This window comes from Ceratotherium simum, chromosome 9, assembly GCF_057802395.1.
Source record: "Ceratotherium simum simum isolate JZ-2026a chromosome 9, ASM5780239v1, whole genome shotgun sequence".
In the NCBI taxonomy this organism is placed as follows: domain Eukaryota; kingdom Metazoa; phylum Chordata; class Mammalia; order Perissodactyla; family Rhinocerotidae; genus Ceratotherium; species Ceratotherium simum.
The window spans coordinates 66,471,197-66,496,498 of NC_141908.1; the positions used below are offsets into that span (position 1 = coordinate 66,471,197).

General features: G+C 36.7%; 1 protein-coding gene across 1 annotated transcript in view; it reads left to right on the forward strand.

The window, feature by feature from the left end:
• The window catches only part of COL3A1 (collagen type III alpha 1 chain), a 39,028-nt gene extending 13,952 nt beyond the window's left edge, over positions 1-25,076 (forward strand). Inside the window, exons 7-51 of the mRNA XM_004426721.3 lie at positions 373-426; positions 1,200-1,253; positions 1,879-1,932; positions 2,101-2,154; positions 2,801-2,854; positions 3,286-3,330; positions 3,467-3,520; positions 3,984-4,028; positions 4,612-4,665; positions 5,097-5,195; positions 5,754-5,798; positions 5,956-6,054; positions 6,256-6,309; positions 6,432-6,539; positions 6,737-6,790; positions 7,405-7,503; positions 7,813-7,866; positions 8,027-8,125; positions 8,520-8,573; positions 8,689-8,742; positions 9,072-9,125; positions 9,696-9,749; positions 10,086-10,130; positions 10,708-10,806; positions 10,894-11,001; positions 11,259-11,312; positions 12,823-12,876; positions 12,965-13,018; positions 13,928-13,981; positions 14,577-14,684; positions 15,132-15,185; positions 15,455-15,508; positions 15,705-15,866; positions 15,989-16,096; positions 17,068-17,175; positions 17,827-17,880; positions 17,969-18,076; positions 18,802-18,855; positions 19,238-19,345; positions 19,645-19,698; positions 19,796-19,903; positions 20,771-21,068; positions 22,142-22,329; positions 22,728-22,970; positions 23,956-25,076. Coding sequence (XP_004426778.1) covers positions 373-426; positions 1,200-1,253; positions 1,879-1,932; positions 2,101-2,154; positions 2,801-2,854; positions 3,286-3,330; positions 3,467-3,520; positions 3,984-4,028; positions 4,612-4,665; positions 5,097-5,195; positions 5,754-5,798; positions 5,956-6,054; positions 6,256-6,309; positions 6,432-6,539; positions 6,737-6,790; positions 7,405-7,503; positions 7,813-7,866; positions 8,027-8,125; positions 8,520-8,573; positions 8,689-8,742; positions 9,072-9,125; positions 9,696-9,749; positions 10,086-10,130; positions 10,708-10,806; positions 10,894-11,001; positions 11,259-11,312; positions 12,823-12,876; positions 12,965-13,018; positions 13,928-13,981; positions 14,577-14,684; positions 15,132-15,185; positions 15,455-15,508; positions 15,705-15,866; positions 15,989-16,096; positions 17,068-17,175; positions 17,827-17,880; positions 17,969-18,076; positions 18,802-18,855; positions 19,238-19,345; positions 19,645-19,698; positions 19,796-19,903; positions 20,771-21,068; positions 22,142-22,329; positions 22,728-22,970; positions 23,956-24,102 — 3,819 coding nt within the window. The 3' untranslated portion in view covers positions 24,103-25,076. The remainder of the gene's footprint in view (positions 1-372; positions 427-1,199; positions 1,254-1,878; positions 1,933-2,100; positions 2,155-2,800; positions 2,855-3,285; positions 3,331-3,466; positions 3,521-3,983; positions 4,029-4,611; positions 4,666-5,096; positions 5,196-5,753; positions 5,799-5,955; positions 6,055-6,255; positions 6,310-6,431; positions 6,540-6,736; positions 6,791-7,404; positions 7,504-7,812; positions 7,867-8,026; positions 8,126-8,519; positions 8,574-8,688; positions 8,743-9,071; positions 9,126-9,695; positions 9,750-10,085; positions 10,131-10,707; positions 10,807-10,893; positions 11,002-11,258; positions 11,313-12,822; positions 12,877-12,964; positions 13,019-13,927; positions 13,982-14,576; positions 14,685-15,131; positions 15,186-15,454; positions 15,509-15,704; positions 15,867-15,988; positions 16,097-17,067; positions 17,176-17,826; positions 17,881-17,968; positions 18,077-18,801; positions 18,856-19,237; positions 19,346-19,644; positions 19,699-19,795; positions 19,904-20,770; positions 21,069-22,141; positions 22,330-22,727; positions 22,971-23,955) is intronic.
• Positions 25,077-25,302: the final 226 nt, after the last annotated feature.

Here is a 25,302-nt window from a genome sequence, read left to right on the forward strand (position 1 = left end):
CTATGAATAATCCCAATTAAGTAGAGAAGTCACAACCAAGAAACTGTCATTCCTTCAGAGATGTTGGAATTTCATATTTAATTCCTTTCTACCAACAACTATTAGCAATTAAAATCTTGGTAAAACATGTTTAATTTGCATGTAATATGGCTTCAAATTCGAAACAATTCAGTTTCAGTGGAATGAAGTGGATGGAATGGAATAAATTTATTTTATTCTGGTCTGAAAATTTGGGTTTCAGTTTTTATAAACTGGAATAAAATTCGCTGACTACATTCACAAATCCTGATTTCATACTGTTTTCAGGATGTAAATGGATCATACGGAGACTAAGTCGCTTAAAAATTATTTACATATTATTCTATTCACTAGGGTTCTCCGGGATACCAAGGTCCCCCTGGTGAACCTGGGCAAGCTGGTCCTGCAGTAAGTAAAAATTATATCTCTGTTTAACAAATTGACAATTCTGTATAGAAACCACCTCCATTTTCTAAAACATTATTATAGGTCCCTACAAAGAACAGATTAAATTTACGCTTACATTTAAAAATTATGTAGTGTTTTTATAGTAGTTGAACTGGTTTCAAAGATCTTTCAGAGTCTTTTCATGGTCTAGATATCTTACATACTTACTATTTTATCTAGGAGTTCCTTGGCTAATTAGCGATCACAACAGTCCACTTCCTAGTGTGGATACAAATCCTCCATCTTAAATATGGATTTAATTTTCCTGTCGTCACTTGGTTCACCTTCATATCTACTCTACTGATATATAATTTTTAAACTTAGTATAGTAGAAATAAACATAATGTAATAGAGTCCTCCAGGAGAACATGCTGTGTAAATAAACAAATAAGGAGAAGTTAAATTTAATATTTCGAAATATTTGGAAATACCTATATATTTAAAAATTCAATATCTCAAAAAACGTACAAGCATATTTGGGCTTATAAACACACACATGTGATATAAAATGTAGATAAATAATACTTTTAATTTTCATTAAAAATAAGTTTAGTAAACAGTAAAAACTGAATATAATGTAGGTATGGTATTAACTCAATGTGTCATTTTCATGATGAGAAATATTGACGATATTTTCTAAAAGGAAGTTCCAGGAATACACATAATATATAATAATAAATTGATTGTAACAGAAAATCTACAGATATATTTGTTCTTTATTTCCTTATTTTCAGGGCCCTCCAGGACCTCCTGGTGCTCTAGGTCCATCTGGTCCTGCCGGAAAAGACGTAAGTTTTTAAGGATTGAATGGGGATACAGCAAAATTTCACTTGGAATATTCTAAATAGCATATACCATATGCCAGAATCTCAGAGAGAAAAACCTTACTCAAAAAACTTTGACATCTTAAAGACATTTTAGATCATATTAATCTTTGAATATCCATACAGTATTTACATAGCTACATATACCATTTACTGAATTCCAAACTCACAGAACCCCCCAAGTCAAGAAGATTCATCATGTATTACTTAATAGGAGGAGAAATAAGTTTCTTCTCTCCGCCTCTTGTAATGAAGAAATTTATATCAGTACTTTATGAATTTCAACACTTATAAACACCTATTCTTTCTTTCCCATTTAATTTCCAATGGCAAATTCTTATACTGGATTGAGAGATGGTCACAATATTTCAGTGATGAGAGACACTTGCATTATTCATAAGTGTATATCAAAGTGGGAGAAGCCCTCCTCATTCCTTCTACTAAGAAAGCTGATCGCACAACTGTATGTTTAGCCCAACCATTTTCATGAGTCCTTGGTGATAAAAATGCAAAGTTATCAATTTGCTAATTGGCTACAGTGTATTTTCCCCTCCACAAGCACCGACGTATTGTTTATTTCTTGACCTAGGGGGAATCAGGACGACCCGGTCGACCTGGAGAGCGAGGATTGCCTGGACCTCCAGTAAGTCTTCGGTATCCAATGAATTCATTGGAGTAATCACAATGATCCTAGCTTGAAAATTATTATGTAATTAAATTGAATTAAACTTAAAAATAGGGAGGCATTTTACTACTGGATTGTGATTCTATTTGAAGGTTCATTAATATCTTTTCTATTCATTGCTTTTAGGGTCTCAAGGGTCCAGCTGGCATGCCTGGCTTCCCAGGTTTGAAAGGACACAGAGTAAGTAGAGTTTCTAAATTGACTATAAGCCGTTCCATTTGCCTATGTGTGTACTTGTCTAATCAATTTTATTGGACAATTGATATGTGCCAAAAAAGGTTGATTCTGACAACTAGTTTATTTTTTTTTAAGTCTACCAACTTTATTGACCAAACTAACCACTTATTTTACACAAAGTAATCAATTTTAAGTTTATAGAAAGGCTTGGAGAAGAATAATTGAATTTTCTTATCACCAAAAAGAATCAAAATATGTTATCGAGAACTGTGTGTTATTCATTGATTTAGTCGATATGATTTATAGATTGAATCAAGCAACATTATTCTACGCAAAACATTAGGCAGATTTAGCCAACTGAGCCAAAATCTATCAACTTAGAAATAAAATGTATGAAACTAATACTTGCTACTCTACAGTTAAGGCAACTTCCTAACTGGACTAAATTGTACTTTCTAATTAGTTCAGATTTTTTACTGTAAAATCCAAATCAAATGTTTTCAATCTATTTAAAACAGTTTTAAATCAAGTTAATGTTGAAAATATTGCTGTGTGGTAAAAGCTAGTTATAAAAATTTCAATGTAAAGTTTTCAATCATTCTGGATTATCAACAGATTTTAATATTTTTATTATTTTTATACTTCATAGGGCTTCGATGGACGAAATGGAGAAAAGGGTGATACAGGTGCTCCTGGATTAAAGGTGAATCACAACAAAATCATATTTTCATGAGTAAATTTATTTAAATGTTATAGTTATATTTATGATTTATATTTGGGGGTTTAGCTTTTTCTGAAATTTGCCTGAATTTTGCATTTTAGGAGCTAAATATCGGTGACTAATTGAGGTGTTCTATTAAAGCTTCCATGAAATCTGATAACTTGGACTGCCTAGATTAGAAATAATGGTACATCCCTGAGTAACTCATTGATTACTTCTGTTTAGTCCTCAAGTTTTTAAAATACAAAAATTGAGATTTATAGCAAATAAAATGTTAACAAAAACTTGATATTGTTAAAATGCATATCTTTTTCTTGGGTTCCATAATATTTTTCATAATATGGAGTGTTCAAAAAAACTATGCATTTCTCTTCCTGTTATACACAATGGTGACATATTTTATATGTTTCTAGGGTGAAAATGGTCTTCCAGGTGAAAATGGAGCTCCTGGACCCATGGTAATCATGTTTCCCATATAATAATCAGTTTTACTGTTAACCTCCATCTAACCCAAAACTCGCCTTGCTTCCCCAGCAACTGTTCTTACACATGTCAAGTTTAAAGTAAAACCATACTTCCAACTTTATTCGGTAGGGTCCTCGAGGGACTCCTGGTGAGAGAGGACGACCTGGACTTCCTGGAGCCGCCGTGAGTATTGTTACTGAAATTGTACAGTTACAACCCAGAGTTACAGCTAAGTGTCACAGCTGGGTCTTCAGGCTGTGATAATCTGCAGGAAAATTTCCTTTCTATGAATTGCATCTAAAGTCACCTCCATAAAATTTTAGCCATAATTACAGGGAAACAAGTAAGTGTTTTATAGTTATTATCTCTGTCGAGGATTTTTTTTAGTGTTAACTTTGCATATGGTGTTAGAGCCATTAATTCACATTCAGTTCTGTAAAACAGAGAATCTGATTCTTCTACATTAGATCATTGCTGTATATATCAGAATTTTAACAATTGGACTCTAAAATTATATAATTAGTAGGCAGATTTTAATATACTTGAGGAAAAGTCAAGTCAATTGAGTCCGAATTCTAGTCAAACTATTACTTATGACCAGCCTTTTAGAATTAAGAAGATACTTGAGACAAACTTCTCTTTTTAGGGGGCTCGAGGTAATGATGGTGCTCGAGGAAGCGATGGGCAGCCGGTAAGAAATTTTTTTATCTCACCCTGATTTGCTTCAGGGTAAGCAGAGATCATGGATTGTGGAATATTGGAATAATATGGATTGTAGACCCCAAACTCAACCTTGTTCATAAACATCTGATTCAAACCAACACTAAGCCCATAAACACAATCTGGAAACACTAAGCCCATGAACAAAATTCTGATACTTTTCATTATTCTTGGCCGGTTGCTGACATCTGTATGGTGCTTACACTGTTAGTTAGTAGCTGGTATTGGAGATGACAATTAAGAACCCTGCAAAATAGATAATACTGTTACCTCCAGTTTATAAATGAGAGCTCAGGGCTGCATAATCTGCACAAAGTCCCGGAATTCGTGGCAGAAGTGGGTGGGGGGATCCAAATTTTCTAACTTTAGATTTCACTGTCTTTTTATTTTACCACATTGTTTCTCCATATAATATTCATCCATGAATGATAAATACTATTTTTACCTGCATAATTGTCTTCTGTATTGGGTATGTGCTCACAGATTATTTACTAGTAGCGTTAGCTTTCGTTTACTTGATTAAGAGCTCTTGACATTGTGTTTAACTTTTTCAGGGCCCCCCCGGTCCTCCCGGAACTGCAGGATTCCCTGGTTCCCCTGGTGCTAAGGTAGATAAGTATTTCTATAGAAGAATATAAATACACCTTGGAGACAACAGAAAATCAGTGGATTGCTTCTTGAATATGACTTTTTTTTTTTTTACCATTCAAGTGGATGTCTTTTATCTATATAGACCTTTAAAGCCCTATTCTTGATCCCAAAAGGGGTGTTATTCCTGGCATCGTATCAGCTATCCTAATATCTCTTCTGATGCCTTTTCTCTTTTCCCAGTCTCTTTTGGGGAAACAGAGGTAACACAGTCACACACATAGTTGCCATTTTTCTATGCCTTCATGTTTAATGACTCTTTCCTTTAGATAGAGTATATAGTCATACTACTCCAGCCTTTGGGAGATGAGTTTAAACAGAGCTGAAGGGTAAACTGGCTAAGAGATTGGAAGTGGCAGGGGAAACTGACTACTTAGGGTTTATCCTTTAGGGTGAAGTTGGACCTGCGGGATCTCCTGGTTCAAATGGCGCCCCCGGACACAGAGGAGAACCTGGACCTCAGGGGCAATCTGGTGCTCCAGGTCCTCCTGTAAGTAGCAAATATGGCCTTTGAGAGGGAGAGTGTTGCTACACTTATTTTGTGAAAGCATATATTTTCACGTTGCTATCAATTAAAATTATTTTTTTGAAAGGAAATGTTGCTTAGTGCTCTGCAGTGACTCTACTGTAATAAATACTGGTTTGATTAGTACTGAAAATGGTAGTTTTTGATTCTTGCATTCATCTAGAATTTATGAGTTTTTGGTTTATATGACAGAGTGCAGTAGAGGATGGATAGTAATCTGATACTTCAAAGAATGTGCCCCAAACTAATCACCAATCAGAAAAATTCAGAGAAAAAACAAGACCAAAACCTCTTCTATTTATTTATTATTTAATAATTTAGACCAAGTGCTTATTACCTCTAATTTATTCAAATCATGATTTTTTTTTGCCTACATTTTATGTGTTATGCTATAGTAGGAGAAATCATCTAATCTCTAGAAAGCACAACACCCCCCAATAAATTTATTTTACAAATATACAAACAACTTCAAACATATATACACTATCTGCATTGTTATTAATATGCTTTTTTCTCCTCTAGGGCCCTCCTGGGGCTAGTGGTAGTCCTGGTGGTAAAGGTGAAATGGTAAGATGTCCCCATCCCCCACCCTCATTTCATCCACACACACATTGTTGACTTTCTTTGCATTTTGCGTAACAATCCATTTGGGATGTTTTGAGTTAGCTATTCAGAAAAGGAAGCTCAAGCTTGGCTAATGTGAGTGTTCTTGGCTTGTTCTTAGGGTCCTGCTGGTATTCCTGGAGCTCCTGGGCTGATAGGAGCCCGGGGTCCTCCAGGACCGTCTGGTACCAATGGTGCTCCTGGACAACGAGGGCCTGCAGTAAGTTGCCTATTTTTCCTTTGTTGCCTGAGAGGTGTGGCTTAGTTCTCACAACAAAAATGTAAATAGCGGGGATTTTGTTCTTGTTCAGCTGAATTTATGTTGATTTCATTCTGGTTTTACAATTGCATCAGGTGTTACTGGTGATGACTCTGCTAGTCTACTCTCCTTGTCTTTAAACCAAGATTTTGCTCCGTTTAGGGTGAGCCTGGTAAGAATGGTGCCAAAGGAGAACCAGGACCACGTGGTGAACGTGTAAGTATTACCTCAGCAGATTTGGTTATTTCTTAGAAAAATGCAATCTAATTAGAAAGTAAACCAGTAAAAATTTTGCAACCAAATTCAGTGATTATTCTTTTATTAACATCATTCCTTAGGGTGAAGCTGGTTCTCCAGGTATTCCAGGACCTAAGGGTGAAGATGGCAAAGATGGTTCGCCTGGAGAACCTGGTGCCAACGGAGTTCCAGGAACTGCAGGAGAAAGGGTACGTTTTCCATGGGCATCACTATCATCCACACAGAACTACACTTCAGGGTGAGGCAACCGTGGTTTTTCTTGAGTACTCAATCCCAAATATTGTTTTGAAGCATTTAAAGCATGAGAATATTTCTATTGCCACTTCAGAATTATGAAAAAGTTTTAATGCTTTGGACTGAAATATTTACCTTTCCCTATTTCCAGGGTGCACCTGGATTCCGAGGACCTGCTGGACCAAGTGGCCTTCCAGGAGAAAAGGTAGATGACTGTAGTTTCTATCTTCATAAACGCTGGTACTACAAATAGATATATCCTTCTCTATAGTTTCCCATTAATTAAAACCTAAATATCTGAAAGAAATATATTGGAGTTTTTAAAAAAACAATAATTCCCAGTGTAAAACAATGATTCTAGCCCCTGCTCAACCATTTCCTAGCTTTGTAACTAAAGCAAGTCACTTAACCTCTATGAGAATCCTTTAACTTATCTGTTAATTGGGAATTATTTATCTTAGCATCATTGCAAGAATAAGATAAACTAAAATTCCTGAATGTCCTTTGAAAACTCTAAAGTGTTGTACAAATATGATTTCATATCATCAAACATATGTAACTTTATATGCACAGAAATATATTGTTAAGCCCACTAAATATTGCTTTTTTAAGCATGTGATATTCATCAGAGTTGCTTCAAAATATTTTCAACAAGACAATCCAAGCTAATAGATAACTGATTTTATACAGAGCATGTCAGCAACATACCAACTCTCTCTAAGAGAACAAAGGAAGTTCTCTAGTTGCAACATAAATATTATCCATGTCTAGGTCAATGACAGCTCTTTTACATATTTGTTGACTTATTTCACCTCTTAGGGTGCCCCTGGAGACCGTGGTGGTCCAGGCCCTGCAGGGCCCAGAGGAGTTGCTGGAGAACCTGGCCGAGATGGTGTCCCTGGAGGCCCAGGAATGAGAGTAAAGAGAAACACTTGTTTGATTGACACTGTCATTTAGAAAGAAGCAAGGCAAATGGAGAATGACCAAAGACAACTTAAATCAGACTACACATTTTGTCGGCTCAAAATAAAACAAAATTATTTTCAGAAAACAGTCTAGGATTGATGGAGGAAGAACAGGAAATAGAACACTTGACTAAGACACTTTATAGACAGAAAAAAATGTGTGCAAATATATAAGTGGAAATCTTAAAATTTTAGGTAGACGTTTTATTTTTTTTAAATGATCATTTTTAAATCACCTGACTGACTAACTTCTTTAATTTAGGGTGTGCCCGGAAGCCCAGGAGGACCAGGCAGTGATGGGAAACCAGGGCCTCCAGTATGTACATTTTTAACATCTCATTTTACAAGCCCAGTGAATAATAGAATGCATAGTTTGGCCTAGCCTTGATGTATATTGTACAGCCTTGATATGAATATTGTGTATTTTTATCAGATATTTATCAAACCTCTGTTAATGTAATTTTTTTTCTCATTAGGGTAGTCAAGGAGAAAGTGGTCGACCAGGTCCACCAGGCCCATCTGGTCCCCGAGGTCAGCCTGGTGTCATGGGTTTCCCTGGTCCTAAAGGAAATGATGTGAGTTCCTGCCTTCCTTTTTTCAATAAATATTTGACAGAAGGGCTTTTACTTTCCATATGGAAGTGCAGAGATGACCAAAACTTGATCTCCACTTCAAAGCAGAGAAGAGAAATATGAAATATATGAAAGAGATATATGAAAATCAAAATAACATGTGATCAGGGAGCTAAAATATTCTTTGTAGAGTTCCGGGGAAAGAATGGCAATATTTATGGAAATCTAGTTCTAGAAATAGTTTTTGGTTGTGGATGTATGTATGTATGTTTATGGAGGCGATAGATCAAAAGTATGAGGGAACAGTATGGTGAATAATTTCCTTTTGAGAATTAGTAAATATTGGCCACTTCTTCTTTAGGGTGCTTTTAGTAAATATTGGCCACTTCTTCTTTAGGGTGCTCCTGGCAAGAATGGAGAACGAGGTGGCCCTGGAGGTCCTGGCCCTCCGGTATGTAGCTTTCATCAACTTATTTCCAGCTTTCTAATAGAAGCATTTTTCTCCAACCTATGACTTCTCTCTGTTATTTTTGTTAACTCCGCTTCCCTAACTGGTTTTTTTTTAGGGTCCTGCTGGAAAGAATGGTGAAACTGGACCTCAGGGTCCCCCGGGACCTACGGTCAGTTTACTCACATAAATTGGAGATGGACACGGGTGGGAGTGGGGCAGAGGAAAGACTTCGGGAATTATGTAATCTCTAACACTATATCATTACAGTTCACCAAAGCAATTACGAAGCTTCCTTACTTAGCTCGCTTGCTAAATACTGACGTTGAGTAAAGTTTATATTGTACTTGTCTCTTTTGCATCACTTTCACAGGCCACACTCTGCCCTCCTTCATACCATTAATTTTTAAATTAAGCCATCGCCTGCTGAAATGAAAATGTGTAGACTAAATATGAGAGGATATTTTATAATGGAGCATCTCGTTATATTTTTCAATATAGGGCCCATCTGGTGACAAAGGAGATGCAGGACTCCCTGGTCCACAAGGATTACAAGTAAGAACTGGTTATTTAAATGTCATTGAACACCTGCTTTTATCAGACAACGAAGTACTTCCCTTTGATAGCTGTATTTGTTGAGTTAATTGACACTTCAGTTTTTTTTGTGACAATAATAGATTAAAATTCATCTTAGGCTTAAAATTTGTGGGTCTGTCTTCCACCTTGAAATAAAATGACAGACAATGTTAATAGACAGGCATAACTTCCATGTCTATTCCAGAATGGGTGCATTAATAATTTTAAAAAAATAGTTAAGCTCACATAATTCTATATGTTTATACTTATTTCCATTATAGTTTAAATTCATAAAACTATATCCATCTTACCGTGCTCATCAATTCATTTTTATATACAGCAACAGAAAGAGTAGAAGGAGATGAATAGGTTTGTAAGATATGAATATCACATCTCTGTCATTGGATTTTGAGAGCCACAAATTTTCTACCCCTAAAAAGATCACTTAAACTATTTTTTGAATACTTTGCAGAAACATATTTACATACTAGAGGGAATCAGTAAACAATGTTTGAAGTGATTACACAATACGAATATGATTCTTTGTAGGGCTTGCCTGGAACGGGTGGTCCTCCAGGAGAAAATGGAAAACCCGGTGAACCAGTAAGTTGTATGCCATTGTTTCAAAACTCAGACACCAAAAGAATAAATAATAATCATTTATCAAGTATTAACTTTTCCATTTTCTTATGCCAAGGTATCTGAGTTTTCACATTTAGTTTTGAAATAGACATAACAAAACAAAGAAAAATTATTCAATCATAACTATTACGTAGAAAGTTTGAATTTTACCATAAAATAAAAGGAACTAAAAAAAGAGTACATAGCTCAAGAATTGACAAATTGTACAGTATGCAAACAAGTCAAAAGCGTACCTTGCTTATATTTATATAATATGCATTGTGATCTAGGCCTAATCATAGAATGCCGATCTTATAGGGTCCAAAGGGGGAAGCCGGCTCACCTGGAATTCCAGGAGGCAAGGTAAATATCTCAGTTTGTTTTCTAATTTCTTCTGCATGTTATAGAGCAATTGATTAGTGACACATTTTTAGTGTATCAAACCAAAATATTCTTTTTTTTTTTTAGAAGCGCAACATTGCAAATGTGTGGTGAGCACACTTAGGGTAACTTGAGACATTTCCAATACATTAAATTTGCTTCATCTGGAAAATCAAATTCTCTGATATTATTAAATACCATCGAATCATCTACGGGCCTGAAATTTCAAAAGAAAAATCTTTCCAGTCTATTGATTCTATATAGGAAAACTGTTTTGATAGAAGAACTTTAAAACTTTGCCCTTGTGAATAAAATAATAATAGTTTCAAAGCTAGCTCATTAGACCAGGGGTCAAAGTTTCCCTGTTTAGACTCTGTCTAAGTTTCAAACTCTCACTTAGTTGATCAAATGTCTTTTATACCTATAAAAGTTTCCGAATTGTTCAAAAATATAAGTTAAGAACCTAATGGTCTGCATCAAAATAACACAATTTAGGGTGTTTTTGGCTTGTTTTTGGCATTGAGTTTTCTAACACGGATACTACATTTTCCTACTACAGGGTGATGCTGGTGCCCCTGGTGAACGTGGACCTCCCGGATCAGCAGGGGCCCCCGGACTTAGAGGTGGAGCTGGCCCCCCTGGTCCTGAAGGAGGAAAGGTAACTCCAAATAATTCAATTCACCTAGATTTTACAAAATGCATTCCACCTTTTTTTTGTGATTTGTTATTTATCCTTTAATTTCAGGGCGCTCCTGGTCCCCCTGGGCCACCTGGTGCTGCTGGTACTCCTGGTCTGCAAGGGATGCCTGGAGAAAGAGGAGGTCCTGGAGGCCCTGGCCCAAAGGGTGACAAGGTGCTAAATGATTTTCTGTTAATTATGTAATAAAACAGACTTTGTAGTTAAAGGAAAGCAACATTGCTGGAAAGTAGTCTATTTTTAAATTTAATGTTATCATTTTCTAATAAGTGAAATATGAGATGTATCACTAGAGCAACTATTAATCAGAACACCCACTATTCATCACAACAAACCTTAAGGTTTGCTCCCGTTCTTAGCAGACTTTCATTGAAGATATGTCTAATCTGATGACGTTGGCTTTTATTTGACAGGGTGAACCAGGTGGTTCGGGTGCTGATGGTGCTCCAGGGAAAGACGGTCCAAGGGTGAGTACTTGCACCGGGGAGAAACAGGACTTATCTGTATGTGATATGGAATAGTCCCTCACCTCAACTTCTATTTTTTTCCCAAAACGCCTCATGAAAAGTTAGATGACACTTTGCCACCTTCTGGGCATTAATAAGACCCAAGTGACTTGGTTGTTAAAATTTATGATTCATGTCTATCACTACCTGGTAGTTCAATAGTAACCTGAGAATGGAAAAATCTCAAAAGTATGATAAAGGTTACAAGCTAAAGTCATAATAAGTCACTAAAATCCAAGGTAATCAATACTGCTCATGAAGGAAATTTTTGATTTTATGAAACATTGTAATTCCATGGTATATTCATACATGGAATACTACTGAGCAATAAAAAGGAATGAACTATTGATACACGTAACAACTTATACAAACCTCCAGGACATTGAGTGAAGAAAAATCAATATCAAAAGGGTACGTGATGCATGATTCCATTCATGTGACATTCAAGAAATAACAAAATTATAGGCATGTAGAACAGCTTTGTGGTTGCCAGGAGTTAGGAATGGGGGAGAGGGAGATGGGTGTGGCTATAAAGAGGTGACACAAGGGAGTCTTATGGTGATTACCATTTGAGTATCTTGATTGTGGTGGTGGCCATGCAAGGCCACACGTGATAAAATTGTTTAGAGCTACATACACACATACACACACAACAAGTTCATGTACAACTAGTGAAACCTGAATAAGCTCTGGATTGTACCCATGTCAATTTCTTGGCTTTGATATTGTACTATAACTGTGTAAGATGTAGCATTGTGGGAGGCTGGAAGAAAGGCACACAGGATTCCCCCCTATGTTTTTTTGCAACTTTTTGTGAGTCTATAACTATTTCAAAATAAAAGTATACAGAAAACATTACAATCAATTCTACTCACGTTAGCAAACATCTTCTAGCTATGACTACAGCAAATAAACATGATAACTAAGCCATTACATAGATATAATATTTACTGTAATTGCCTTAAAGAAACTTATAAATACTTCACTTTTGACAGACTAGATGGGTAGCCATCATCCAATTGAAAAAGAAAACCTAATATTTTATTTATGTAATATAAGTAAAACATTAATATTTGAAAATGTCAATTTGAAAACTTTAATATGTGTAATGCTACTTTGAGTAGTTGAATGAAACATTCTGAATTATCAAGCAGTTGAATAAGGCAATGTTCTTTAATTTTTAAAAGATTTCACTGTAAGATCTTATATCACATCTTATTCTTCTTCTGCAATAGAAAGAAAAATGAATCAATCAACTGCCACTGAATCTTGTCATCCCCATAGAATCTTATATTGACTAAGCTCGGCAGTATTTACACACGGAGTGAAGAGCATATCATTCAAGCCATAAAAGAAATCATCTTCTCTAGCTTGTTAGATAAATGATATGTCTATATACTCTCTGCTTGATTAATAGGAAAAATGATGCTTTTTATCTTCAAAATTAAAAATATATTTTTGTTTCTTCCAGGGTCCTACCGGTCCCATTGGTCCCCCTGGTCCAGCTGGTCAGCCTGGAGATAAGGTGACACTTATCACTATTCAGAAACAAAAAGAAAATGTTTTTGGCTTTTTGGATGCGGGGAAATATTACTTTTTTTCTCTTTTTCCAGGGTGAAGGTGGTGCCCCTGGGGCTCCGGGTGTAGCTGGTCCTCGTGGTGGCCCTGTGAGTATTAAAGACGTTTCAACATGCTTTTTAACCCCACACAGGCAGCGGCTACTTGTGCCTCCCTCTAGCAATTCTGCCCAGGGCTCTGAGTGTCCATGGTGGCATTCCGTCTTTAGGAATCATACGACATGCAGTGCAGGCTAAAGTTCTTAAATCTAAAATTCACAAAAGACCATTTTAAATCATGCCTTCTTTCCTAAATAATTCTGGAAAAAATATAAAAATTGTACAAGTAATATACCCTTGTAAATGAGTATTTCTTAAACCTATAGGATCTTTGCCTGAGGCTCCTTCTAGACCTAAAATTCTCTGTCTTCAGAATTTGTGACTCAGGAGAGAAATACACTTAGTGCCCTGCTTAACGATGGGGAAATGTTCTGAGAAATGCGGCGTTAGGCGATTCCGTCGTTGTCCAAGCATAACGGTGTACTTACACAAACCTAGGTGGTGTAGCCTACTACACACCTGGGCTCTATGGTACTAATCTTGGTCTATGGGACCACTGTCATATATGTGCTCCTTGACGAAAACATCTTTATCCAGCACATGACTATATAGTAAATCTTTTAATTAATTAATTGATTGATTGATTTCTCAACCCTTTTACCATATTTTTAAATCCTCAGATTTTTAGAAGTTATACAATTAAATGTGCTAAACACTTCAAAATTCTCAAATTATTTTTCTTGAAAATAATATCAAAGTCAGAGGCAGAAGGAATCAATGGTTCTGGTGTTGTCCACTTCTAATTTTGTTGAGAAATGGAAAAGTCTTCAGGGGTTAAACTATGTTAGTTAGCTTGGCACTCTTCCTGCTTAAAGGAAAGACAAGATATACAGAGGGTGATGTGTGCTCCCTCTGGGAAGACGTCTTCACTGCGACTAACAAGGATATTTTTCACTTCAGGGTGAGAGAGGTGAAACTGGGCCTCCTGGACCTGCTGGCTTCCCTGGTGCTCCTGTAAGTATGAACATTAAAATATACACGGCACATAGCCTAGAATCGCGAACTCACTGAAAAATAGCAGAGGTATAAGTCAAGTCTGGATTCTAGTCCTGCCTCAGACATTCATTCCCTATAGGGTTATCTTATCCCTATTTTTTTTTACTTTATTTCTATTCTTGCTCTTTAGAAGATGGAGATGAAAACAACTGTCCTGTTTTTATCCAGGTTAATAAGGCTAATATACCCTAGATTTAAAAGCATTTTGAAAATTTTAAAAGTTTTTCCATTATAGGATGATACTAATTAAAATTAGCTCTTAGCCCCATCTTTCTCAGATGAATTTACTGGTGCTGACTTTCAAATGCACAATCCTTGCAGACACTTTCTCCCTTATGGCAAATAATGTGCGTCTTAACACTTTCTTGATAATTTTCTTGTATCATGGAAATATTTTGCTTGACTTTGTTTTGCCATGTCTTCGGAGAGCCTTCTTCTCTGATTTTATCTCGACAACTCTCTCCCTGAAGAATTCTATTTTCTGAAGAAAAATAATGATAAGCCAAATGTATTGTGAAGGATGTCAACTCAGAGGCTGTTGTTCTGGATGTAGGGACAAAATGGTGAGCCTGGTGCTAAAGGAGAACGAGGTGCTCCTGGTGAGAAAGGTGAAGGAGGCCCTCCTGGAATTGCAGGAGCCCCTGGAGGTTCTGGGCCTGCTGTAAGTATTCTTTCTTTCCCTAAGCCTTCTATTGGAAAGCACGCAGGTTTATCAGTAATTTAACACTTCATACTGAGAGAGCTCGTCATGGTGACAAGAGTACAATCTTCAAAGGAATATAGTTCTGAATTCAAAGCTTATCTCCAACAGTCTAGATATGACCTCAATCAAGTTATTTTGACCTCTTCATAGAGTTACTGGTTTTTGGCTTTTCAGGTTTTTCTGCTGTAGGTTCTCATTTCTGTTGTAGATTTTTTTTTTCAGCTTTATTGGGACATAATTGATATGTACCCTTGTATAAGTTTAAGGTGCTCAACATAATATCACAATTACAATTATCACAATAAGTAGAGTTACTGATTTTTCAAAGACTTAATACTTCTCCTAAATTTTCATTTTGGTGCTATTCTTATAAACCATTTCCATTTCCACCTCCACTCCATATAGGGTCCCCCTGGTCCCCAAGGTGTCAAAGGTGAACGTGGCAGTCCTGGAGGTCCTGTAAGTATTGATCCTCTTAAACATTATTGAAAAGCATGAATTAATATCAATCTGTATAAATATTGCTTTGAAAGCACTAGATCCCTAAAGACAATACAAAAATGGTAATCACTCATACATGACTATGTAAATTCCAAAAGGAAAAGCAAACCATGAGTGACCCCAGGGTAGAATGAAGATCCTACCACATTTCTTATACTTTGTTTTTAGCTGTTAATTATTTGTTCTACTTAACTTTTGATATTCAAAAATGTGTTATCACTTCACAGGGTGCTGCTGGCTTCCCTGGTGCTCGTGGTCTTCCTGGTCCTCCTGGTAGTAATGTGAGTACTTTTTAAAGTATTTTTTCACCATATACTCCATAAAGAGTGTTCATATATGCATAGCATGAGAAATTTACCCATTGCTAGTTTTCTTTGTATTAAATCTCATATAAAATTATTTGAACTCAGGCAAAGAAGGGAAGAAAAATTCACTTTTTCATTATAAAACACTCAAATTTCAAACATTTCTTTGTAGGGTAACCCAGGCCCTCCAGGCGCCAGCGGTGCTCCTGGCAAAGATGGACCCCCAGGTCCAGCTGGTAGCAATGGTTCTCCTGGCAGCCCTGGGGTGTCTGGACCAAAAGGTGATGCTGGCCAACCAGGTGAGAAGGGACCACCCGGCGCCCAGGGCCCTCCGGTGAGTCAGTAACTTCATTGCTCTATTGATTGGCAATACTGTTTTATTTTTCATCACAAATTCAGTACAGGAAAACATAGTCACATAAAGAAGAGCTAAGGCTTCATTCTCTCTCACAACAGGGAGCTCCAGGCCCACTTGGACTTGCAGGGATTACTGGAGCACGGGGTCTTGCGGGACCACCAGGCATACCAGGCACTAGGGGAAGTCCTGGCCCACAAGGCCCCAGGGTGAGTACAGCCATCTTTCACTGGACTCTCGTTTCCTTTGATAGACTTCAGAGATCACCTAACTATATCAAATATAGTATGAACAAGTTTTCAGATACAAATTCTTGATATTTTCACATTTTCTGGAAGTGTGCATATGATTAAAAGGATCCAGAACACAAAAACAATGCACATCATAGACTAGCCTTGAACATAAGCACAAATAAATGGATATCACAGAAAAATATCCTGCCATCTCAAACACCTCTGTTAGGAAACTTAGGAGCATTTTTCATTTTGTTGACTGTCAGTCTTGAAGAGGGAAATATGTCAGTTTATAGACTTTTGAAAGCCTTTAGTTGATGCCAATTATCCATCCATTCTATTTTTTTTGCACTCCTGATTTTCTTTCACTAATATTACTATAACATCCTAATGCTTAGCATCTTAAATATCCATTTAGCAAGTGGGAAAATAAAATTCTGTATTATTAGGGCTCACATTTTGGCACTTCGAGCACCTCTCTATAAATAAAATGTCATATAATATTACGAAATTAAAATATAACATTTAAGTGTATTCAATTTATATGAACATATCTAGTAAATGTGTATTCTTTAAGTAGAGCCAAATGTTCAATATACCCTAATTCTAAAGGTCACCATAAACCTACAGTTTCATGATGGCTCATCATTATTATTTTTTTACAATAGTTGTGTCTATTTATACATCTCATATTAGAATCTATTCTGAATATGATAATCAATGTAATTACTCAGCCATTTGGGATCCAGAGTCATTGGCCAAGTTCGAAAACACAAGAAGCTTGCTTCCCCAAAGCTTTTCTCCTATAGTGGGGATAGTTTTAGGAAAAAATTCAATAGACATTGAATAAAACAGGGCTTTTCCCTGGGAAATAAAGACATCTGATAACATCATAGTAATTGATTTCTTAAGTTAAAATAAAATGTCTTTTATTTCTTTGTACACAGGGTGAAAATGGGAAACCAGGACCCGCTGGGCTCAGTGGAGAACGTGGTCCTCCTGGACCTCAGGGTCTTCCTGGTCTGGCTGGTACAGCTGGTGAACCTGGAAGAGATGTAAGTACTAGTTCTTAGGAAACATCCAATCAACCAGGTAGTATTTGATAATTTATTTAAGCAACCGTCAAATTAGGCCTTCGTGTCTGAGAGTGTAAATATTGTCACATGCCAAAATTCTCTTTCCTCCTCTAATAACAGATATTCTTTTTGTTACAACTTAGAATAGCCTTAAATGTTCATGTTAATTAGTATTTACCCAATGAATGATCATTAATGGAGAAGAATATGGTCTCTAGCTAAATAAACAAATTGGGGGTAGGGAGATCCCCAGTTTACAACATTCCTTCTGGGTGAAAACGTTCTGAATGTTATCTGTGATTAGTCTTTTCTTAAACTGTAAATTTCCAATATCAGTTTAAATTACTGTCTGTCAAGCTTTTATTTATTATCTCTCCCCTAAGGATCATTTTTAGACTTTTTTTTCCTAATTAATTCTCCCTCTCTCACCCCATGAAATTTTAGAACTAGATACATTGCATATACGTTTAGATATTGTCAACTTTTGAAGGGCCACACACACACGCTCCCAAGAACCAGTTTTTATTCTCTTTAGGATGATATTGCTCCCTTTGAGAACGCATGACTTAGATGGTATTTAAATGGTTCCAAAGAGTTTGATTTCTTTTCTCCTTTCTTCTCTTTAATCAGGGAAACCCTGGATCAGATGGCCTGCCAGGCCGAGATGGAGCTCCTGGTGGCAAGGTATAACAAACACATGTACAACAGGTTTGTGTAATTAAAGCAATAACTGCTGCTTATATTTGTTTTGGATCTGTGAATTTTCCCACAGGGTGATCGCGGTGAAAGTGGCTCTCCTGGTGCCCCTGGTGCTCCTGGTCATCCGGGTCCAGCTGGTCCCGTCGGCCCAGCTGGAAAGAGTGGTGACAGAGGAGAAACTGTGAGTTCTGATAAGCACCATCTTTCTCTACTTGTCTGTTTTCCTCAGTAAAGAGATTAGAAGGCAGAAGATAGAATGTCATATCTGCTAATCCAAAGATCTACTGTCATTTGTTTTACAGTTTTCATGCTAGTCATTCCTTAGGAAATTGTGGTGATAAAGATAAATGAGAAGTTTCTGGCAGTGGTCAATGAAGAATTCATTATTAAAATTCGAAACAGTATTAATTAAACCAAATGGATATTCACTGGGTAAATGCAAGGCTGAGTTAGTACAACTTTCTCAGCTTCCTGTTTAGACTTCCTGGGAAAGATATAAACAGGACTTTGAAGGAGAAAATGATACTAACTTTCGATAACAGTATGCATGCTATTATTCCATCACAATGAAATTATTAACTTTTTTGTGTGTGTGTCAGGAAGATTAGCCCTGAGCTAACATTATCGCCAATCCTCCTCTTTTTGCTGAGGAAGACTGGCCCTGGGCTAACATCCGTGCCCACCTTCCTCCACTTTATGTGGGACGCCGCCACAGCATGGCTTGACAAGCAGTGCGTAGGTGCGCGCCCGGATCCGAACCCTGGGCCGCCGCAGCAGAGCGCGCTTACTTAACCATTACGCCACCGGGTCGGCCCCCTGAAATTATTAACTTTTAAATAAAACAAAACTATATCAACAAATAAACAATTCCCTGTGTGTTTGTTCATTTGTTTGTTTTTATTTTAGGGCCCTGCTGGTCCTGCTGGAGCTCCAGGTCCTGCTGGTGCCCGAGGTCCTGCTGTAAGTCTTTTCTTTTTTTAACTCATGCTGCAGGGTTGGAAATATTCTATTTTCTGGCATGTTTGGGAAAAGGGGATGACAAAACACATAACTATAGAGCAACATTTAAACTTTCCTTTGATGATATAGAAAGCAATTCAGGATCTAAAAGTTCTTTGGGGCTAAGGATACACACATTGATTATTGGAATTCCATGCAATTATCAGTTTAAAATCGAAACAACCACAAGAACAATCTTTTTTTGTTCCATGTATGCAGTGTCTGTTGATGGGATTTCTAGCTAATAGAATGTCATAAAATGGACTTAATTGTTATAAGTTCTATTTTGTTTTTCCAATGTGTAACTGTGTATATGACCTTAATTTGAAATCTGTTTGTGAAGGGTCCCCAAGGCCCACGTGGTGACAAAGGTGAAACTGGTGAACGTGGTTCTGCTGGTATCAAAGGCCATCGAGGATTCCCTGGTACTCCAGGTGCCCCAGGCTCTCCAGTGAGTGCATCCATTTTGTTAGAAAATCCCCTTCAATGTGTTTTAATTGATGAGATAGGCAAGTCTTAGAGACGGATAGTAGAAAAATATTCATCTCTAAAAGTATATGCTAAAAGAGATGAGAAATGGATTCGAGGTCTTATTTGAAATAGTAGTTGGCATGAGACAATGGAGAGAGTTAAAAAAAAAAAGGAAATCATATTTTGTCATGATCCCCAAGTTTCTTGATCTGATGGTAAATGTACAGTTTTCTGAACCTTTTTAGTCTTCACTCATATTCACCCTTCCTTTTCTTTCAGGGTCCTGCTGGTCACCAAGGCGCAGTTGGTAGTCCAGGACCTGCAGGCCCCAGAGTAAGTACCACAGAAAGATATTGGAAGGTCCGTATTTTTTAAATGTTTGCACTGCAGGAAGTTATTCTAGCATTGTGATACCATGATAATGTTTTAGGGACCTGTTGGACCCAGTGGGCCCCCTGGTAAAGATGGAACAAGTGGACATCCAGGTCCCATTGGACCACCAGGGCCTCGAGGTAACAGAGGTGAAAGAGGATCTGAGGTAAGACATCACTTAGAAACATGTATATTTAATTTGCTTATCATCTTCACGTTTTCAGAACCACTTTGCAATATTTTAAAGCTGAGATAGTAACTTAAACACAATGCAATCACCCAACTCGATTTAGAAAATGAACAATGACTTTAAGACATTCTCTACCACGTTAAGACTTTCTCCATCACACTATAACAGGGAGAAAAAATCTGTGTACAGTTTGATCAGATAACAGTTATATCAGGATAAAAACATAAGCCCAATTAATCGAATGAACTCTGCTAGTGTTGATCTCACACTAGAGATTTCACACTTATGATAATCATAATGCTTTGCAAGTGTGTGGTACATTCTACTTCTTAGCTTCCATGATTCGTATTTTGCTACTGACACCAACATTCCTAGTATCTTCCTATCTTACACCTTTAGTGTAAATGGAATAAAAACTACTATCCCCACAAGTTACATACGAGGCAATTGAAACACAAATAAATTAAGTGACCAGCCCAAAGACATAAAGTTAATGACAAATCTGGGATCAGAATCGGGGTTTCCTGATCACATCCCCTCTGTCATGTCAGCATTAGAATTGCTTACATAACTTATACAGAAGGAAACACGATATAGTAAAATTTTTGCTCTGACACTACTGATTCTTACACAGTAGAACACAACAAATTTCATGATAATGAATTATAGTTATTATAAATTGGTTCTCATTTGATTGCAAAACAACCCAAATAAACCTTTATTAAAATAATTATGATACACAATGTATTTGTTATTTTTAATGCATTTCTTGGGCTAGGAACATATTCTTTCAGTGGAGACCAAACAATTCACCTCGATGATGTATGTTCTTACCCTTCCTAGGGCTCCCCGGGCCACCCAGGACAACCAGGCCCTCCTGGACCTCCGGGTGCCCCTGGTCCATGCTGTGGTGCTGGGGCTGCTGCCATCTCTGGAGCTATTGGAGCTGAAAAATCTGGTGGTTATGCCCCGTATTATGGAGATGAACCAATGGATTTCAGAATCAACACCGAAGAGATTATGACTTCACTCAAATCAGTCAATGGACAAATAGAAAGCCTCATCAGTCCTGATGGTTCTCGTAAAAACCCTGCTCGGAACTGCCGAGACCTGAAATTCTGCCATCCCGACCTCAAGAGTGGTATGTTGGGGAACCTTTCACACTCGTGGCAACAAGATTACAGAGAAAGCTGCTTATATTAGAATTTGGGGAAGAGGAAACTTCTACTGTGAATAGAAAATATTTTATAGCAGAAATAGTACTTAAAGAACACTAGTTGAATTGAAACTGCTTGATATTGTAAGAAAACGTGAACTTTGCAGGTGTACTTAAAATGTGACTTGAATAACTTCAAAATATTCCAAATGTGAGAAAAGCTAAAGACAGTTTTGTGGAAATCTTAATACAAAGCATAGTTTGATGGGTTTCTGCATATCATGCAAAGTTGTTTGACTGATAAAGCAACGTATATCACTGTGTTTTCAGGATCAAATGTATGTAATTCGATGCAGACATAAATTGCAATTTAATTATTGCAATATTTATTTATTAATTTTTTGTAACAAATCTAATTGTTAAATTTTTTCAAATTAATGAAAAATTCCAGAATATTGTATAGAATTAAATCAAATATTGTAATAATGTAAGGTTTTGCAGGTATTGGGTTAATTCTTTCTGAAAGATAAAATTACTTCAAGCTTTCAAATATCTTGACATGGAGCATTGCCTTTGTTAGGTGTTATTTCTGGAAATTACGGGACATTTCTTAAAACAGGGGACAATCATCAGTTGTAGGGACTTTAGGTTTAGACTTATTGACATAAATCTAGATTAGACAAAGAGCTCACATTATTAAGCAAAACTACATTAAACAGATAGTCATCTTTAAAAAGAGAGAGAGATTTCAGTAAATATAATACACCAATCAAAATGTCTTGGTTTAGTATATCGTCTTTGTTCAATATCAAGATGCTATTTTTTACTTCAGTGCTTCCTAGTGGTTATAGCTAACTCTTTTACCTCAATAATTTCAATCTAAAAGTTTGTCTATTATGCTCCACTATAAAGTAGAAATATGTTAGCAGTCATAATACATTAACAGTCGTAATACATTATGAATGCCTTATCAGGTAAACAAACAAAATCATTCTGGTCCAAACTTTCTTACTGGATTTTATAACCAATTCCCATTGTCCCTTTTTGTGACTATTCAGGAGAATATTGGGTTGATCCTAACCAAGGTTGCAAGATGGATGCTATTAAAGTATTCTGTAATATGGAAACTGGGGAAACATGCATAAATGCCAGTCCTCTGAGTGTTCCACGTAAGAACTGGTGGACAGATTCTGGTGCTGAGAAGAAACATGTTTGGTTTGGAGAATCCATGAATGGTGGTTTTCAGGTAAGAAAGGATATACCGTTTTTTTTAACTAAGTCATCCCTACTTACCTGAATTTTTTGGTTCCTCCCATTTGTTCATCACAAAGCAAAGTTAGTTAATAAATAGAGAAGCCCAATTGATTTTATATATTCAGGTGACTATGTTTATAACTCATCCCTCAAGAGCGAAGCTAGATTGAATTATTCTTTGTTTGCAACCACTTTTCTTTCAATTCTTAAGACCTTTTTTTCTCTAACATTATACGTTATACATGCAATAAAAACATATTCACATATAAAATATTCATACATATAATATATGAACAACCTACGATAGAATGACCATACTATACTGCATGAATCCCTTACATACAGTTGTAACTAAAATGTTTGATCAGGTTTATTTGTTCCCTATCACAGTTTAGCTATGGCAATCCTGACCTTCCTGAAGATGTCCTCGATGTCCAGCTGGCATTCCTCCGACTTCTCTCCAGCCGGGCCTCCCAGAACATTACATATCACTGCAAGAACAGCATTGCATACATGGATCATGCCAGTGGGAATGTGAAGAAAGCCCTGAAGCTGATGGGGTCAAATGAAGGCGAATTCAAGGCTGAAGGAAACAGCAAATTCGCATACACAGTTCTGGAGGATGGTTGCACTGTAAGTAACATTTTTATAAGCATGGATCATAATGAGCTTAGCGTTTCTAGTTTAATCATGTTGACTATTTTGAAAAGAAGAAATAGAAATAATGAGGGTGAATAAAAGATGGCATTTGGTGTGAGTCGTATAGAATCTATAGATTCATTGCAGGGAATGTTAAGAACCACAAAAAATAAATATATATTTTCAACCTCCAGGTGAAAACTAGTTGAAATGAAAGCAATTGAAATTTAAATCCGTAATGTAAACTTTACCAGTTACTATACATTCTGCATAATAGCCTAATATGGACTCGCTCTAAAATCTCTGCTTTCTTTTTCATTTTAAAGGTTAACTTTAAGTTTACCCTTTGTTGTTATCATTTATGAACGGAAGGAGAATTGACTTCTAATATTAGCAAATTCCATTGTGAGAAACCTATCCACTTCTTAGTAAACCAGCTATATACCTGGTAGTAACAACCAGAACTGAGCCTTCCAAGAATGGACTGACCTATGGCAATCTCCCTGCTAGGTTTACCTGGAGGCCTTTTAAGGCTTTTGGTTAACAATTTGGTTTATCAACTGGGACGATTATGGCTTTGAAGTGGAACAGGTCTCATATGTATGGAAGATAGCATGGCAAGTTGGCAACTACTGCCAAACAAATTTTTTTTTTGGGGGGGGGAGGAAGATCAGCCCTGAGCTAACATCCATGCCTATCCTCCTCTCTTTTTGCTGAGGAAGACCGGCCCTGGGCTAACATCCGTGCCCATCTTCCTCCACTTTATATGGGATGCCGCCACAGCATGGCCTGACAAGCGGTACTTCGGTGTGCACCCGGGATCCGAACCCGGGCCGCCAGTAGCAGAGCGCGTGCACTTAACTGCTATGCCACGGGGCCGGCCCCCACAAATTTTTTTTTTTTAATTTGGCCAGTCAGAGAAAGTGTCTAAGTAATTGTAATGTCATAATTACTTACATTTTGTTGCTCTTTTTTACAGAAACACACTGGGGAATGGGGCAAAACAGTCTTCGAATATCGAACACGCAAGGCCGTGAGACTACCTATTGTAGATATTGCTCCCTATGATGTTGGTGGTCCTGATCAAGAATTTGGTGTGGACATTGGCCCTGTTTGCTTTTTATAAACCAAACTCTTATCTGAAACCCCAGCAAAAAATGTCACACTCCATATGTGTTCCTCTTGTTTTAATCTTGTCAACCAGTACAAGTGACCAACTAAATTCCAGTTATTTATTTCCAAAATTTTTGGAAAAAGTATAATTTGACAAAAAAAGATACTTTTTTTTTTTTTTGCTGTTACACCAAATACAGTTCAAATGCTTTTTGTTCTATTTTTTTACCAATTCCAATTTCAAAATGTCTCAATGGTGCTATAATAAATAAACTTCAACACTCTTACAAGAACACTGCGTTACATTCTTTGAATCCTAGCCCATTTGCAGAGCAATGACTATACTTACCGTGAAAAGATAACCTTTCTTTCTGAAATAGTCAAACAGGAAATTAGAAAAGACCTCCCTGTTTCAACTACCTCAAGCTGGTCAGAAACACAGATGAATTCAGTAAGTTCCAGATGACAAAAAAAATTGTATAAATTGGTAAAACATAAATTTCATTTATTTATCTCCTAAAATACTGGTAAAAAAGAAAAAGTAGAATGTAATGCAGGAATTTAAAGGAATATTTTAAAGGCCACAATTATTTAAATCTTGGATATCAACTGCTTTTAAGGTGCTTTTCTCTTTTCTTGTCATTGCTGGTCAAGATTACCAATATTTGGGAAGGCTTTAAAGACACGTTATGGTGCTAATGTACTTTCACTTTTCAAACTCTAGGTCAGAATTGTTGCCTTGCATTCAAAACATAAATGCACATCATCTGTCCATGTCTCCTGTCAAAAAGATTCATTGGCGTGTCACTTCAGGGGACTCTCTCCCTCCATCTTGTAAAAGTCAACAACAACAAAAAACAAATTATGGGGCTTCTTTTGTCACAGTAACACAGAGAATGTGTTGAAATTTAACTTTGTAAGCTTGTATGTGGTTGTTGATCTTTTTTTCTTACAGATGCCCGTAATAAAATATCATAAGAAAACGTTCCTGTTTTTTTGTCACTTTTCATAGATTTAACAAATGCATGTCTACACTCAGGAACTCGAGCGATTTTCTTGAAAACAGCATATTGAATTCTAAGTCTCTAGATTAATAATGCAATGACCTTCAGGAATGTGAGATAATATAACCTCTGTTCAGAACAGAGATAATGCTCAGTGGGGAATCTTGCAGATTTTTAGATTATATTTAGTGGAACCATTGGGGCATATT